This window comes from Schistocerca serialis, chromosome 2, assembly GCF_023864345.2.
Source record: "Schistocerca serialis cubense isolate TAMUIC-IGC-003099 chromosome 2, iqSchSeri2.2, whole genome shotgun sequence".
NCBI lineage: Eukaryota > Metazoa > Arthropoda > Insecta > Orthoptera > Acrididae > Schistocerca > Schistocerca serialis.
This window is the reverse complement of record NC_064639.1, coordinates 463,281,752-463,299,755: the sequence shown is the minus strand read 5'-3', so window position 1 is coordinate 463,299,755 and position 18,004 is coordinate 463,281,752. Positions and strand designations below refer to the sequence as shown.

The 18,004-nt window shown below is 36.9% G+C and overlaps 1 protein-coding gene across 1 annotated transcript in view; it reads left to right on the top strand.

Moving 5' to 3' along the window:
* LOC126457368 (uncharacterized) overlaps positions 1–18,004 on the top strand; it is a 97,403-nt gene that overhangs the window by 52,548 nt on the left and 26,851 nt on the right. The window contains exons 5-6 of the mRNA XM_050093611.1: positions 1,621–1,759; positions 7,869–7,999. Of these exons, the coding sequence (XP_049949568.1) occupies positions 1,621–1,759; positions 7,869–7,999 (270 nt within the window). The remainder of the gene's footprint in view (positions 1–1,620; positions 1,760–7,868; positions 8,000–18,004) is intronic.

Sequence of the window (18,004 nt, the reverse complement as noted above, 5' to 3'; positions counted from 1 at the left end):
GAGGAAATCCCAAATATGTGACAGTACCCAGGATACAAGTGACATTTCTTGTGTAGAATAATAGTTTGAACATGTATTATAAAGTGATGTTATTGTGGTCCTCAGTCCAGAAATTTGTTAGATGCATCTCTCCACACTAGTCTAATGTGTGCAAGTCTCTTCACCTCTGCATAATTACTGCAGCCTACACCCACTTGAACCTGGTCACTACAGTCAAGCCTTGGTCTTCCTCAAGAAGACTAAACCCCTCTCCCATTCTATCCATTACCAAATTAACTAATCTTTGATGCATGTGTCCCATTAAGCAGACCCTTCTTTTAGTCAACTGACACCCACAAATTTGTTTTCTCATTTCAATTCAGTACCTCTTCATTAGTTATCCAATCTACCCATGTAATTGGTAGCACCACATTCTGTTTTCTGCTTCACTGAACTCTTTATCATCCACATTTCATTTCCATAAAAGGCTATACCCTATATAAATACTTGCAGGAAAAACTTTCTAACACTTAAATTTATATCCAGTGTTAACAAATTTCTCGTTTTCAGAAACCCTTTTCTTGCTGTCTGCATTTTATGCCCTCTTTACTTCAACCATTGCTAGTTATTTTTCTGTCCAAACAGAAAAACATATCTACGATTTTTAGTTTCTAATTTCTTGTCTTATTCCCTCAGCATCACATAATTTAATTTGATTACTCTCCATTAGTCCTGTTTTACTTTTATGTTTGTCTTATAACTTCATTTCAAGGCACTATACATTCCATTCAGCTGATCTTCCAAGATCATTTCAGTTCCTGACATAATTATGATGTTATTGGCAAACTTAAATTTTTTTATTTCTTCTCTCTGGATTTTAATTCCCTCTCAAAATTTCTTGTTGGTTTCCTGTCCTGCTTGATTAATGTACAGATTGAATAAAATGGGGATAGCTTCACTCCAGTCTGAACTACTGCCTCTCTTTCATGTCTTGTTACTCATATAACAGTAATCTGCTTCGTATGTAAGTTGCAGCTAGCCTTCCCCCCCCCCCCCCCCCCCCCCCCCTTTATGTTATCCATGATAATTTCAAAATACCAAAGAGTGTATTCAATTCAACATTGTCCAAAACTTACTTTCTTTTGAATTTACAAAAAATATAAATGTGGTTTTTACTTCACTCTTTATCTCCTAAGGTAAGTCATAAGGTTAGTATTGCTTTTCCTGTTTCTAGATTTATGTGGAACCCAAAGTGATCTTCTCCCAGGTCCCCTTCTACCTGTTTATTATGTAGATGAGAATCTTCATGTGTTAATGTTTCTAGACAAATATGTTGGAAGAAGATACCAATATGGGCTCTTCAACTTCCATTATAATGCACATTATGCTGACCAAGAGATTGTATTCACCTCTTAATTTGACTCATACATATTGAGAAGAAATAAAGTAAAATTTACCATTACTCCAGTGACTGTTGTAGCTATTTCATAAGATAAACCTTCTGTTAAAGCTTGTACTTTCCAGCTTTTGAGTAAGTTATGCAGTAATTTTCTAGTGGTGTTTCTGTATCTAGAGAGGGAATAGCTGTTATTAGTCAGGAAGATAGTTACTTATGTGGACTATGAATTTTTGCCTTTACAGGAAAGTTGTGTGGAAGCATATATTAAATGTTTATCCAGAAGGAATGTCTGGGAAGGAGAGAATGGACTATATGAAGAAGAAGTCTTATGAATACCAGTCGTTGCGTGATTGTTGGAAAAACATGGTGCAGAATGGACAGGTATAATTTATTACTACTACATGCATATGACAGTATAATTTTATTTATTAGTAATATTTATATTTTCTGACATCCTCCACTGCTTATTATGCGTATGGACTATCTTACAATACTTACCTGACACGTCTAATTTTTACATACTTAGTAATCATAAAATCAATTTATGACATTCAAAGAAGATAGGAATAGGTTAGATGTGTAATGACTGTACATAGAAAAAGTGAGGGGGAGAGGGCAGTTGGATTTTACTTCAGCAAAAGAACAAGCTGGGTTTCAGGAGAGGAAAAAGAGTAGCAATTAGTGTTAATGGAAAATGCCAGTACTGCCACATTTTTGATGACGAAATTTTCCTACAGTGTTGATAAACTTCAACAATGAATGGAAGTACAAAATACAGTAAGTTTCAAATAAATAATAAGACTGAGATAATCAATAGTCAAAATTTTAGAAAGAAAATTGTGTAGTTAATGGTGAATTCATAGAACAATTTGCCTTTTTTAATGTAGGGCAGTTGGAAACAATCAGTAGACTGACAACAAAATAAATAAAATTAGTAAAAATGACATGGAGCAGTAAGCAAAATAGAGATTTTTTAAACTAAACTTCTGCTGTATCTGCAACAGAAAGTTTATTTTGCTCTGTAGATGCCAACAGTTGAGAGATTGTTATTGGCTACACCATGCCATGCTCACCTGACTGCCTCCAAACTACTATGGTAACACGCTGTCAACATTTTTACTATGCTGCACACATGGGGAGTGAATAGATAATCTTAAAACTTCAATTGACTTTGAAATGGATGTAAGTGGGACATTGAGCTCAGCCAGTGGTTGGCAGATGGACCAGAGAAGTTCTTAGTTGGATTGCAAGAGATAATAAAAGGCCAAGATGATGTGCACTTATGGAAGGAAGTAGATTACATTAACATGAAACTGTAAGAATAGAAAATGTGGAGGGAATCATTATCCAGCAGTTGGTTGTAAAATATATGTAATCAGCTATATGACACCAACTGATGGGAAAATTCCTTCATTAGTAATGGGGACAGCCAATTTTCTTTTGGTTTGAAGCAGTATATATAATTTCATAGTCTGCGAAATGGTGCCATTTGGACCTTCTGAGGAGACTGATGACCTCTGTATCAGATTAGATTAGAAAAGTCAGTGTCTTAATCACACACCTCTTTCTTTCTTTCTTTCTTACTTTATTTATTTATTAATGTATGGTACTACACATGAAGTACAGTCAAAAATATGTAGAAGATACATAGACACACGAATACAGGTAATACATAAAAAACTGGTGTTATATTCTAATGTCCAGTCAGCTTATCTTGTCAAGGCATGATATTGTGGCCATGAAAGTGATTTGTATCACACAGGTAAGCTCTCAGCGTATACTCCTCGACAATGTGCCAGATGGTCTGCTTCAGTGCTCCAGTCTCAGCTTGGGATGAGCAGCTTTACCCCATTTGTGCAGGTTGTACGCACACACTCCACTTCCTATTTGAATGCGATTTATGTTCTCCCAGTGATACTGTGGAAGTTCAAAGCCCTTGGAGAGAGCCCGTGAGAGATCACACTTCAAATGGAGCATGTGTAGTCCAGATTTCATGCCATTTGCTGTCAACGTTGAAGTTGTTATCAGCAAGCTGCTGAGAGTCAGTCTCAGAGGTGGATTTCTGGAAGTTGGTTTGTTCTCAACCTAGGAATATTTTCATGGTTGGGAAGTTGAAGATTATTCATTATTTTAGAATATTCTTTCAGCAGGGTTCCTGCCTTCTTAACAAGGAGGAACTATGTGGCTGAGTGTTGGAAGCTAGCATAAGGGAATAGTTATTAAACAAATGGAAATTATTCTTTACTGAGCTGAGTGTCAATCTTATTTATGTGAGGACTCTTCAACAAGCACAATAATCAGCTGCAGAAAACACTAAACTGACCACCAAAGTTTAAAGTGTATCTGCTGTTGCTTCCCAGCTAGTACAGCAGAGTTTTTGGATAAGGCTGTTTCGTGTGCTTAATTTCCAAGAAGTTTTTCTAGATACTTCCTGAAAGACAGCATCTTGTCAGCAGTCATTCCAAGATAATTTGAGTGACTCTGGTAGGGAAGCAATGTGTCATTTATATTGATCACCAGTTTATAACATGCTACTTCATTGTTTAAGTAGAAACTGATGGTTTCAGTTTTAGAGAGATGGGGTACGGGTCTCCACATGGTGAAATATTTACATATTTTGTTGAGATTGTAATTTAGAGTGCTTTCATCACTCTTTGTGTTGAACCACAAGTCCTAGATCGTCACCATAGCCAAACTTCTTTGTGCTGGTTTCAGATATGTCAGAAATATAAAGGTTGAAAAGAATAGAGGGATAATACCAACCCTCCAGGTAGTCCATTATTTTCCTTCTTCGCGTATGAGATTACCCTGCACTATTCATAAGTGACAGTCTGATGAGAGCATTTTATTGATTAGTCTCTATATTGTTTGGCAGGGGATGACTGTGATCAGCTTATATAAGAGCCCTTCTTTCCACTCTGTATTGTTAGCAGCAGTCAAGTCTATGAAGACTTCTGTTGTTTCTGAAATCCAGCTTTTATATGTGTAGTTAGGCTTAGAATTTGGTCTGTGCAGTTTCTGTTCGGGATGAAACCTGCTTGTTTCCCAGTATTCTTGTGGTTACCCAGTCTTATGGAGGTGTGTCCACAAGTTTGTCGCAACAACTAAAAAGTGCTATTGGACGATAAGTTTCTACTCTATCTGAGAGATTTTTTGGTTTCAGGGTAGCAATAGTTTTAGTAATTTGAGTGCATCCCATCAAAACCATATTACTTGTCTGTCTTTACATCCTGAAAGGCTGTTTGTAGTTTCTTCGGTGTGAAGTCCCGAGAGAATTGTGTACCGGCAGATGTTGTTTGTCAAATGCTATGAATTTCCTTTTTTATTTTTCTTGTATGTTTTTTGTTTCATGGGGCTTTCAAGAGTGAAACAATTCTGTTTGCTATTTGGTCTGATGTCACTGAGTAATCTGCATGAATTGTTGGGCTACTTCCACCGAACTTCTTCACCATTCTCCAGGACTGTCAACTTGGTTTCTTAAAATCCAACTCAGTTGTTGTTTTGATCCCCTTCTCTCTTCTTGATTCATTCAGTTTTTGCTTCAGTTCATGAGCTAGACCAGGATCTCGCCATCCACGGTATATGACACACAAAGTTCTTTGAATTCATAACTCCGCCCCGATATATGTTCGTTATGGTATCCAGTTGGTATAAATTTCTTTGCAGATAAGATTACAGCACCAACAAATCATTCATAATTTTCAAATGAAACTGGTATCCAGCTGATAGCTTTATCAATCCTTTGCCAGTTTGCTCATTCGAAATTTCATTTTCATTTAGAAACGGATCGAATAACCAAAATCTTAAACTTCACTTCATAAATGACTGGTTGGTGTTGGCTGTTTGGAAAGTCATGTAGAACTATTCTGCACATATTTAGAGGCTGGTTTTGAGAATTTTGTGATAAGAAGTAGCGATCTGCGTTGTAATCTCTGCTCCATGCAGCAGACCTGAATGTACCCGTATCTTTTGCATAAAAAAATGAGGCTTAAACTGTTTTCTTCAGCCAATTCTGCAAGTACAATAACATTCTGATCATGGGTGGTAGCTTTTCACATTGCACGATACCTGTTAAAATTGTCTGTACAAGTGGCAGGGTGAGGGGAGTGTGGTGGTAGATATTCAGGTGGCCACTGAACTTCGGGTGGCTTATATGTATGCTTCTTTATTAAAACTGATAAGTTTCTGGCTTTGCAGCCATCGTCAAATAACACAAATACAGCAGTGACTTGTAAGCACATCATCAGCACAGTCATATACTGACTATACACCTTTGTATTGGTGCAGTAATTGTTAGATTTGATGATGGCTGCAAAACCAAAACCGGTATCAGTTTAATAAAGAAGCATGCGACCAAGATGTAGACTTTTATAATCTAATGTTATAGTGTGTAGTGTTCTGTGAGAAAAAACTATATACCATAGCTAATCTCATTTCAGTAAGTTGTCTTAGTATGTTTGCATGGTATTTTTAACTAGCTAAGATACCATCAGCAAATACACGTTTTTTTGTGTGTTCCAGTTTGTCTGCTTGAGATCTATTACTGCATTTTAGGTGTGAGAACTACAGTTATAACACATAATTAAGGAAACTGTAGGTTATAGAACTGTGTGTGTGGTGTTGTTTTTTTTTTTCCTTCAAGTAGTGATTCTAAAGTCGGTAGGGTAGGTCGGAGTGATTTACATTTATCGCCTGGCAATTTATGTCGCGTGCTGAGGTATGCAGTCGCACCACTCTGTATGAAATAGAAGCTTCTAAGTTGATGCAATCGGCAAGTACCATGGGTAGGGAAGGAGGGGGAGGGGGAGGAGATGAAAAGCAAACAGATGGTAGTTGATCCTAGTATCATGACAAATTGAAAAGTTTAGAGTGTCATATTACAAGGATATCATTAGAGCTTGAACGAGCCATCAATATGACAGTCAAGTGCAGGATGGCACAAGGTGCCCAATATAAGCTCAGTTGAACTAATATTTAGGGCCATCTGTGAAGTCATGCAAGCACTGGCTTTTACATGGCTGTAGTATGATATAGGTAAAATACCTGCCTCTGGTGTAAAGTGCTGTGGGCAATTACATTTTAATTAGAGGAGCTTCCATCAAGTATTATGAATTGTGACAGTGAATAGATAAGCCACAGTACATCAGAGCACCAATTCAACAACTGAGGAGCAGTTATACAATCCAGCACTACTACTTTGTTAGAGGTTCTAGAGCTACTGCCTCACTTGGGTATCTATGCACTCTGCACATCGTAGAGTACTCTTCAGACAATTCATGAAAGTATTTGTGGATAGGGAGGGTGTTTACAGAGGATAAATGGGCCTCTGATATATCTGCCTTTTTCTCACACCAATGAATATTACAGAAACCTACTGCCTGACAATGTATCCCATACCGTGCACGTGACTTGTGCCTTCCCATTTGCCACGTTCTCTCAGTTTGTGTCAGAAATGTTTGAGGAAGAATCCACAGTCATTTGAGGGCTTCCATCGTATCCACCTTCCCCTGCCCTCCTCTCCTCCCATTGGAGACAACACAGTGTCGTGTGGAGACTCCTAAGGAAAGCTATCCCATGTGTGCTGGTAACAAAGACTTCACAATAAATGCACCAAGGAAATATAATATGCTTTTAGCAGTGGTGGAGCCTGAAGATGACAGTAATGTGCCGCTGAAACTAGTCCTGTGAGACAATAAAGACATTGTCAAGATACAGCAGTGGTGGTACTTTTTCTCTTACATGATCCCATTTGAGTTCCCGAAGCATCTCCGTAACACTGGTATGTTGTTCAAACCTACTGATAACAAATCTAGCAGCTCACCTCTGAATTGCTTCGATGTCTTCCTTTAATCTGCCCTGATGTGGATCCCAAACACTCAATCAGTACTCAAGAATAGGTCAGACTAGCATCCTGTATGTGGTCTCCTTTACAGGTGAACGCTACTTTCCCAAAACTCTCACAATAAACTGTACATCTTCTCTGCCATAATTTCTTACATGCTTGTTCCGTTTCATATTGCTTTATAGTATTACACCCAGATATTTAAAGAACGTGACTGTTTGAAGCAAGACACCACTAATGCTCTGGCCGAACATTATGAGTTTGTTTTTCTTGTTCATCCATGTTAACTGACATTTTTCTAAATTTAGAACCAGCTTTCATTCATCATACCAACTAGAAATTTTGTCTAAATAGTCTTGTAATATCCTACAGTTACTAAACTTTGACATCTTCCTGAACACTACAGTGTCATCAACAGACAACTGGAGCTCTCTGCCCACCCAGTTCACCAGATCATTTATGTATAGAAAATATAATAGTGCTCCTACTACATTTTTAATTCTTTGCTACAGAGCTTTTCATTAATGTTACCCTGTCAAGGAAAATATTGGAATATTTCAGAAGATATATAATGTAAAACATAAAATTACTGTTGATATTGGTAAAAATTTTAAAAATGTTCCTAATGACACTGACCTGGTGTTACAGGTAACCGATGAACTGGCTTACGTTACGAGTATGGTTCGTAAGGATGTGCTTAGGACTGACCGACATCACAAATTTTATGCTGGTAGTGATGATAATCAGAATATTGCCTCATTATTTAATATACTAACAACGTAAGCATTACTGTGAAAATTATATAATTTGCTAAGTTCTAAGTTGTCATATTGGTTTATGTACAACAAAATAATGTTTACCATATACTAATATGCTTGAATTTTTTAATGTGTTGCTAATGTGCTTCTCACAAAATATAACAATGTCAGTTTTTTCTCCAACTAATAATACAGGGTGTCCCACTCAAACCTCCCTTATTTCAAGGACCCAGGAGAGAAAAATGACAGTAGATAACACAATGAAAAATACACCTCATTGTAGAGCATCTCAAAGAATTTATATTCCCACGTCAGAAGTAGCATGTATCGTCGCCAGACTACAGAATGGTCTCATGAAGTGAAAATGGTGACTCCACAGCAGCGCGCGCATCCAGTAGTGTGGTTTGCAGAAACAAAATCGTCGATTGCTGTGCAAAGAAATTATCGTCGTGTGTGAATGTGATCCACTTGATGTGAAAACAATTAAGGAATGATATAGGAAGTTTCTGGCAACAGGAAGTGTTCTGAAATATTCTGGCGGTGCACGTTATGGAGTTTCAGAAGGGACAGTGGAGGACATCAGACAAACGTTTCTCAGAAGCCCACGTAAGTCAATTCGTCAAGCATCTAGGCAACTTGATGTACCTCGATCAACATTGCATCAGGTAGTTCACCAGCATCTTCATATGTGTGCTTACAAAGTGCAAATTCTACAACATTTGATGCCAAACGACAAACCACACCAACAACAATTTGCTGTGGATATGCTGCAGCATATTGATAGGGATGCCTGGAAATATGTTTATTCTCAGATGAGGCAACCTTTCATCTATCAGGAAGGGTTAGTAGGCATAATGTTTGGATTTGGGGTTCGCCAAATCTGCACATTGTCATTAAAGATGTTCGTGATAGCCCTTAAACTAAACATCTGGTGCGGGTAATGCATGACAATTGCTGGACCGTTCTTCTTTGCAAAACAAACAGTGAATGGATCAGTGTATCTGGACATGTTGGAGCAGTTTGTGTACCCTCAGAGACAAGACTTGCAACCCAACATCATTTTACGACAAGTTGGAGCTACGCCGCAATGGTCAACGGCTGTTCACAAGTTACTGGATAGGAAATTTGCCAATAGTTGGATTGGACATGGATGACCCATTGCCTGGCCATCGCGTTCACCTGACATTACGCCGCTTGATTTGTTCATGTGGGGATTCATGAAGGACTGCATGTATGCGACCAAAGTGGACAATATTCCTACATTGCGACATCATATCACTAATGCAATTGCAACAATAACAGAGGAAATGTTACAAAGAACTTGGCAAGATATTGAATATAGACTCGATATTCTTTGTGCTACAAATGGTTCACATGTAGAGGTATAATGATGATAAATAAATAAATTCTTTGAGATGCTCTACAGTGTGGTGCATTTTTCATTGTCGTGTCTACTGTGTCTTTGAAATCAGGGGCTTTTGAATGGGACACCTTGTACTATGAAGATACTGCATGTTTTTAATTTCCCAAGGAGCTAAAAACATGTGATTTGTAAATTTTTCTCCCACTGTTCATTTCAGTAGACTAAATTTCATCTTTTGCTGTCTGTCTGTAATAATATCAGCAAAAGATTATTATCTGGATTAGAAACAATATTACTCTATTTTTGGTTATGAATTTAAAGAGCATATTGGATGAAGCCAAAAAAAGCCATTTGACTCTCTTCAGTGTGATTTTGACAGTATCCTCCTTCATTATCATCCAGTTATCTCTGGATGTAAAGAAACCAGACTGATACAGTATGGTTAAAATATTGTCACTTTTAAATATTCAACACCACTCAATTTTCTTACAATTCCATAAATATTATTAATATTAATTAATATTTTGTGGTTCAATGGTCAAATGCAAGACTTTCAGTTGGATTCTGCTTTGGCCATGATGTGTCCCTAATCTACTCCAGTTATCCATCTGGAGAAAAAGGGAATGTACAATTTACTGTGGAATCTGAATCAAGTCATTCCTGGTGACTCCTCACACAATTGAGAGTTGAAGGTTAGATTAAAGGCAGACTGCAAATTTCCGTAGCCTGGGCAGGGTTTGGTCTGATGATATCCTGGTTTCTGGTCAAGTGCTTTACCACTAGACCACCATACCTGACAACTATGTGAATTATTCAGCATTAAAGAGAGGGAAAATTTTATAATGAAAAGGCAGTAAGGAACTTCATATGTCCTGAACATCCGGGAAAGGTCATAAGTACAATAAGTGGGTAAACATTTTAAATTAATGAACTGCACTCAACCTTTGTATGAAATGTCTAGCCAACTGACAAAACCTGTCAGAATTTTACAAAATTCTCTCCTGGGAGCTCTTCTACAGTAATTGTTTTGATGTAGATCCTTTTATTTGAATACATAACATCAATGTGTGCTTTATGTAGATACTTTTGTCTGATATAGGCACAGACTGATTTGTTTTAGGAGAGAAGGTGCACACAATATATTCATGTTCAGAATGTTTATTTCTACTTTCACATGTCCAGGAGAACCAAAGTTGTCTAGTCTGTCACACATATAAAGTTGAGTTACTTGCTATTCCTTGTTGTGTATATTTTGATCACTATAAAGGATTTCCTCTCTGTTTAGTGCTCGTATAAACCCAGAAAAAAATATTTATGTATTGAGATTCTGTAACTCATATGGAGCATTCTTTCATTTAAGGGGAGACGGAACAATCCATCTCCTCTATGTTAATTTTAGCAAATAGAAGGAACATTTTTTCTAAAACCATTAAACATATTGCTCTGAAATTTGGACTACATGTTCAGTGAATATTTCTCTACAAAGTTATAATGACATGTTAAGAAATATTTATTGGTTTTTGATTTACAATTTTTTCAAACAGATGCTTATTTTTTTCTCTAAAATTTTGCACTTTTTCTTCTATATCTCTTGAATTGTACAATATTTTTTACAATTTGTTATAAAAATGAAGGAAAAGTAATAAACAATATTGTGTATAAATTTCTTTGATATTCTGTTAGCAGTTTTTGAGAAAATGTTCCTCAAAGATGAAAATTTTAAAGTTACGGGAAATGGCTTCCAAAGTTTTTTAAGGGGGGATAGGACGTCAAGCGGGCCGACTTGGAGCACGAGAGGCACCACAGGACATTTTATTTTCTACTGTCTATACTTTTACAAATAAATTCAGAAAACTTTGTCAGCATGACAAGGAAGGAGTCAGGATTCACACTCATAGCAGTGGAAGTGCAAAAACATAACAAAACAGATTTTTTTTAGATATGAAATTTCATCATTTTTTCACTTACTGTTGGCTGCATTTGTTGCTATAGTAACATTTTTCTTCACAAGTAAGAGAGATTCTTTGATGAATTTTGCACAGCATACAAACCATACTTACAGGTGTCTGAAACTCCAGAATTTCCCAAGTCTATTAAAAACTGTGGTAAAAATTGAGATAATTAACTACAAAATTAGATTTTTTTCTAAACATAAAGTTCAAAACGTAACAGCTCATTCATTTTTTCATAAATTAAATAGGTTCTAGAGTTTGACACCTATAAGTATGGTTTGTATGCTGTGCAAAATTCATCGAACAGTCTCTCTTACTTATGAAGAAAAGTGTACCTATAGTAACAAATGCAGCCAATAGTAAGTGAAAAAATGATGAAATTTCACATGTAAAAAAAAAAAATTGTTATGTTTTTGAACTTCCGCTGCTACGGGTGTGAATCCTGAATCTTTCCTGGTCATGCTGACAAAGTTTTATGAATTTACTTGTAAAAGTATATACAGTGGAAATTAAAATGTCCTGTGGTGCCTCTCCTGCTCCAAGTCGGCCCATTTGACGTCCTACCCCCCTTAATACATTTCTGCCCCATATGATGGATTATCAGCATCCTCTTCTTTCTCCAGCATTAGTTTCCTTTTCACTGGTCTTTTCTTTCCTTTTGCTGCATGTTGTAGGCTTTTGTCTCTTCTTCCTGCACCTCTTCGTCTTTCTTCATCAATTAGGCACATTGTGGAAATGGTGTTGTGTCCTGGTTGTAAGCCTAAACGTTTCAGCACATCACATTTGATAATGTTTCCTTCATTGCATGTTGCCACTGCATCATACACTCCAAAATGCAATGTTTTTATCTGTACAAACACTCTTTTGGGAATCCTAATCCAAATTAAATTATTTACACTTTCATTTGGATTTTGTATTTTCCCATGTAAACACTTTTTAAATAAACTTGGCTGTGATAAGTCTCTGAATATGGGCTTAATTACATCAATTACAGCATTTGGCAAACTGTTTTTATGGGCATATTCCTTTCCTGATTGGTACTTAAACCATGAGACATCACCTGTGGGGCACAGTGCATATTTTATGTGCTCATTTGTTGATGTAGTATGAAAAAATAATGCACATACTGCTCTCCTCATATGCTCAATGCTTCTTGTATTTTGCCTAATTGCACACCCACAATACCTCTGCAATCTACCAATTGCTTCATCTGTCAATCTTTCTCTTCTTCCAGGGGTCTTACCATCACTAAGCTTCTGGGATCCTAATGTCAGCTTTAGTTTGCGCAAGCAAGCCCCCATGCGCTTCTGCACATGTCCAATGCACTCCTGTTTTTTAATGTGAATATGATTGCCATACGGTTTCAATTCCTCTACAGCTTTATATCCCTTAGAATCACCATCTGTTAGATAGTATATCATGCATTATACCACTCTTGTGATCTGGAAAAATTGCTTTCACTCCCTCTACTTCCATTGCTCCACTCGTGCTGTGAAAATTTGTTTCACAACTTTCACTGTCTTCGTCTTTGGTATTGACCATACATCTGCAATATTTTTAGAGAACAGCAACATCAATTACTTTGTAACTCTCTCCACTGGTAGCTGTCACAACTCCATTTAGAGATTTATGACCTCTATGTTGCTGTGATCCATCTAAAGCAACAGTTAAATCTCTACAATTCTCATTATCTGTCACAGCTTCTTCAACTGCTTTCTTCATTGTTGCTTGAGCAATATCTTCAGCAGAAGATCCCTCCAATTCATTATAAAATCCAAATTTGGTTGGTGGTTTTGGCAAGTTCATAATTCCACATAACATTGTCCCTGCAGCATTGCCCTTGCCAATGCAACACAGGGCAATACACTAGCCTAACATTTATATCATACACCTTCTTTCCACTATTACCACTACAAGGAATACTGTTAGAATTAGAAAACGAAATTTCTGCAGCACATTTGTTACACTTCAGTAACATTTTACGTGCCAAACCAATGTGTAAAGTTATTTTCAATTCCAGTCCTCTTTCTTTGCAAACTTGGCATAATACATCATGTTTCAAAATATTAGAGAGCAAGGAAATGTTAATTATTTCATTCACATCATTATTGTCACTTTCATAGTTTTCAAATTTTTCTCTGCTGTCACAAAGTTTCTTGCTGGGAGAAGTTCTATCACATTCATTTGGAGTAGTCGGTGAAGCAGTCTGAGCAGCATCTCCCTTCGAAACAACAAAAGATTTCTTCTTCCACTCATTGTGCCTTTTCTTAAACACTCGATTGCTGAAACAGGGCATACTGATATCCACAAACCAAATACATAAAACAGGTACGAGCAAAATTCGTCAAATGCACAAATTGAACAGCTAAACAACACAAAACAAACTCCACAAGTCAACACCCATGGTATGGCGTTTATGTTTATTGGTATGAACAGTCACTTGTCACAGAGATAAAGCCATACAACATAGGAAAACAAAACACTGTCTAATTCCGCAAAGATACCCTGCTTGCAGCCAGTGAGTGGTGCTGTCAGAGGTGACACACCAAGTGACTACAACCACTACAGTGCGTCAACTTTGCACTGATAAAAAACACACTTAGAATTCAGTTAGAAGGGTGAAACTTGATTTGTTTTATTCAGAAAACTCCAAATAATTTTATAATGAAAAAATGTTAATCTTGTCATTTTCATCCTTCCATCTCCCCTTAACATAAAAAAATTGCCGTTATAACTTTATTTACACCTTCATACCTAGAGCAGCATCTGCTTTTAGATCTTACCTTATTCAGTTCCTATTTTAGTTCTTTGTGTTCTGACCCATTTTACTTCACCTGTTTCTGATAAGTGTATATGAATAAGATACTGGAAAATCTTTTGTGAAATACAAACAGTGGAAGGAGTTAAGAGAACCACTTTCCATATAATTGAGGCATTAATTGACAAGAGATTGAGATTATCAGTAATCGTTGGGCAGTGATCTTCCTTAGAGTTAACAGACAACAAATGACATGAAATCTTGAAATTATTACGTCATGAATGGTGAGCACCATGTGGTTCCCAAGTTGTGCAGCGACAGTAACCAGTCGGAAAATCACTTTTGCAAAAGTGAATAAATAAAACATGATTTTGCGACTGGTTGCTGCATATTTGGTAATCCCTCTCTTCCCCTCCCACCTTCCTTGTTCCTCTTCCTCACTCAACCCTACTTAACCTCTGACAGCAGTTGAACTGTGCATGTAATGTACAAGGTGTGATCAGAAATTAATGGGAATTTTTGTTTTTTGTAAAGATTCTTTATTTATTCATCATCATTGTCAACATTTGTGCCAAACTTTTTCCAATCTTGGAAGCACTTCTGGACCTCACTGTTCTTCATGGTGTACAGTTAATCCAGTGATTCTGTTTTTATCTCATCAGTGGTGGCGAAATGACGTACTTTCATAGTTCTCTTCAGCCTTAGGAACAGAAAGTCATCGCAGTGGGCCATGTCCTGTGAATGTTGTGACTGACTTAACATAATGGTCTTGTCTTTTGCCAAAAAACAATGAAGAAGCATTGAGGTGTGAGCAGGACCATTGTCATGATAAATTTCCACATGTGGTTTCACCACAATTCTGGTTGTTTTCTTCGGACTGCTTTGTGCAAATGGTGCATAACTTTCAGGTAGTATTTCTTATTGACTATGTCAGTATAATGCAGGACTCATGATGCACTATCTCATTGTAATTGAAGAAACCAGTGAGAACAACCTTCATATGTGATTGAATTTGTTCAATTTTTTTTTTGGTCTTGGCTCTTCAGGCAGTTTCTGTTGGGACGACTGGGCCTTGGTTTTGATGTCGGATCTGTTTACACATTTTGTCACCTGTTAAAACCTTTCTTAGAAGTTCTGGATCATTGTTGGCTTCATTCAGCAATTTCTGAGTGATGTCTATGTGACATTGTTTTTGGTCAAAAATCAACAATTTTGGAACAAACTTCGCTGCTACACATTTCTCGCCCAAAAAAAAAAAAAAAAAAAAAAAATGCTTGGCATAAGCCAAAGTATATGCCAACATCAGCAACCTCTCTGGTGGTCGATTTGGTGAATTCCCAGAACCATTTTCTTTACCACTTCCACAATGCCAGCAGTAATTGATGTGCTAGGGCATCCAGGTTAGTCATTGTCTTCAGTGACTTCGTGACCCTCTTTGAAACTTTATACCTCTCATAAACCCTTTTGTTACTCATAGTAGATTGGCCAAACATCATAGTCAACATTTCAAATGTTGTGCTGCTCTTTATATGTCATTTTTCAAACAAAATTTGATGCAGATTCTTTGATCCACCTTTTTCAAAAGTAAAAATTCGCTGAACACTTGAAAACAGGTATAACCTTTCCAACCGTCAACAGTAAACTAGATATTCAAAGCAGCTGAAAATACATATATACATCAGGAACAAGTGCATCAACAAGATTTTTAAAAAATTTGAAAATTGGATTTATGAACCCTGTGAAATTAAAAAAATCCCATTACTTTTTGATCACACCTTGTATATGTGTGTTCATCTCCATGCATGCACGCATACATGCATGCATGCATTTTTTAGTCTGTTAGTTCTGAGGAAGAATGTTTCCCAACACCTTAATGATGATCTCTGTCTTCTTTATGTGCCGTCATTGGGTTGCTGAGTAGTTAACTTTACTCCTTCAGTTATTTATATTGCACTTGTGACTTTCCAATATTCTGCAACAGGTCAGTCATATTAATAATTTAGGAAGTTATTATATGCTACCTCCTTTGTTTTAACACTCATTAATGAGCATATATTTGTTACTAATATTTAAACTGGTATCTGCCAGCATAATGTTCACAGCTCAAATGTATAACAGCTAAAAGAATTTAAAGAGGAAGAATTCATCAATACAGAGTTATTCACAGTTGATGATTATAATAGTTGCTAGTGGACTCTACACTAAAAACTAAACTGAAGGTGTCATTACAACTTATTGCTGGAAACCTCTATGAAATATGGTAATGTTGTTGGTACTGTGTTTACTAATACAGCATATTGCTGCAGTGCACTGTCGTAGACTGTAAGCACTCAGTCATTTAGATGCTATGGTTAACGTAAAACAATGGAGTATAAAAATGATAAATTGACCAATATGGTTTTTATTTATGGTCAAGAACATCAGAATTTTGCTGCTGCTGCTCATGTGTGTGCCACATGTTTTCCTGACGGAAAATTTGTCACTAGCTTGTCATTTGAAAGAGACAGGTGACTTTACATCTGTGATCATCAATGCTCATAAGTTGCAATGTTGCAGGACAGTTTCAGTGGCTGGCACAGTTCCGTATTCTATGGGATGCTCACCAAGTGCAAATACTCTGATATTAGCTGCACACCAACTGTCACGGTGGTTTGTGTGGAGTACAGTATGTGAACAATTACTGTATCCCTTCCATGTACAGCCTCTGCAGAAACTGAAGCCAGATCTTAATTTTCAATGCCGTAGAGCATTATGAACCAACAAGCCACAGCTCAACAATTCCTCAGTAGAGTACAGGCAATAGACAAAGAAACATTTACCATAAGTGGAATTTTCAGTCAATGCAATTGCCATATTTAGGCTGGCAAAACTCCACACTTCATCTTAAAGGTTGCCTACATGGACCATTTGAGCTGCCAGGATGTCAGACTGTTCTTCCTGATTTGCTAGAGGATTTACTCCTGGCAATATGAAAGAATATGTGGCTGCTTAATGACAGTGCCACAGCACATCATATGGCTCGCTACTTGAATGGATATTGCCCTGGGAGGTGGACTGGATGTAATGGAGCCATTTTATGCCAAGCCTAATCTCCTGATCTCACACCCTGTAACTTCTGATTATGGAGCCAAATGAAAGACCACGTGTATTCCCAGTGACATAACCCAAGAAAGAATGTGGTAGTAGCTGTTGCAAATATGATCCAGGGTATCTGCAGATTTTCGAACACATGCAACTGTCACAGTTTAGAAGGACAGAGCTATGTTCTGAATGCAATGGTGGACACTTTGAACATCTCCTTTAGATGCTTTGAACATCACATAAATGTGAAAAGTAATCTATATTCAGTATGAAGAATAGAATATCTTTATAACTGCCTCCTGTTTGTAAGTGTTCATAGCAATAAGTTGTAATGACACTGCTAGTTTATGTTTAGCATAGATTCCATTATTATTCTTTGTGGTCAGAAATTAAGGATAACCCTGTTTTAAAATATTTGTTTGTTTGGTTAGATTTCTGTGCTAAAGTGGCTTGAATTACATGAAGTTCTCTGCTTTGAAATAGTCAGAATTTTATTTTTAACTGTCACTAGATTGAGTTTTAGTAGTGTTACACTCGAGTCATGTCCACAAAGGAAACCGAAGTGTTAGCAAAAGGTTTCAGATTTGTTCCTCATCATAAACCTTCCACTAAGCAGTTAGATGTATTAGAAGTTGATATAGAACACAATATAAATAACGACATTGCAACCAGACACATAGCAAGGCTTGAAACACAAAAATGGTTAGAGTGTAACACTACTAAAACTCAATCTAGTGACCACAACACACTGAATAACCTAAAGAAGAAAATCACCCCAAACAAAACAATTACTACAAGAGCAAATAAAAGTAATACCTTGGTCCTCCTGGACAAAAGTAAATATGTTGTAAAAGTGATACTACTACTCACAC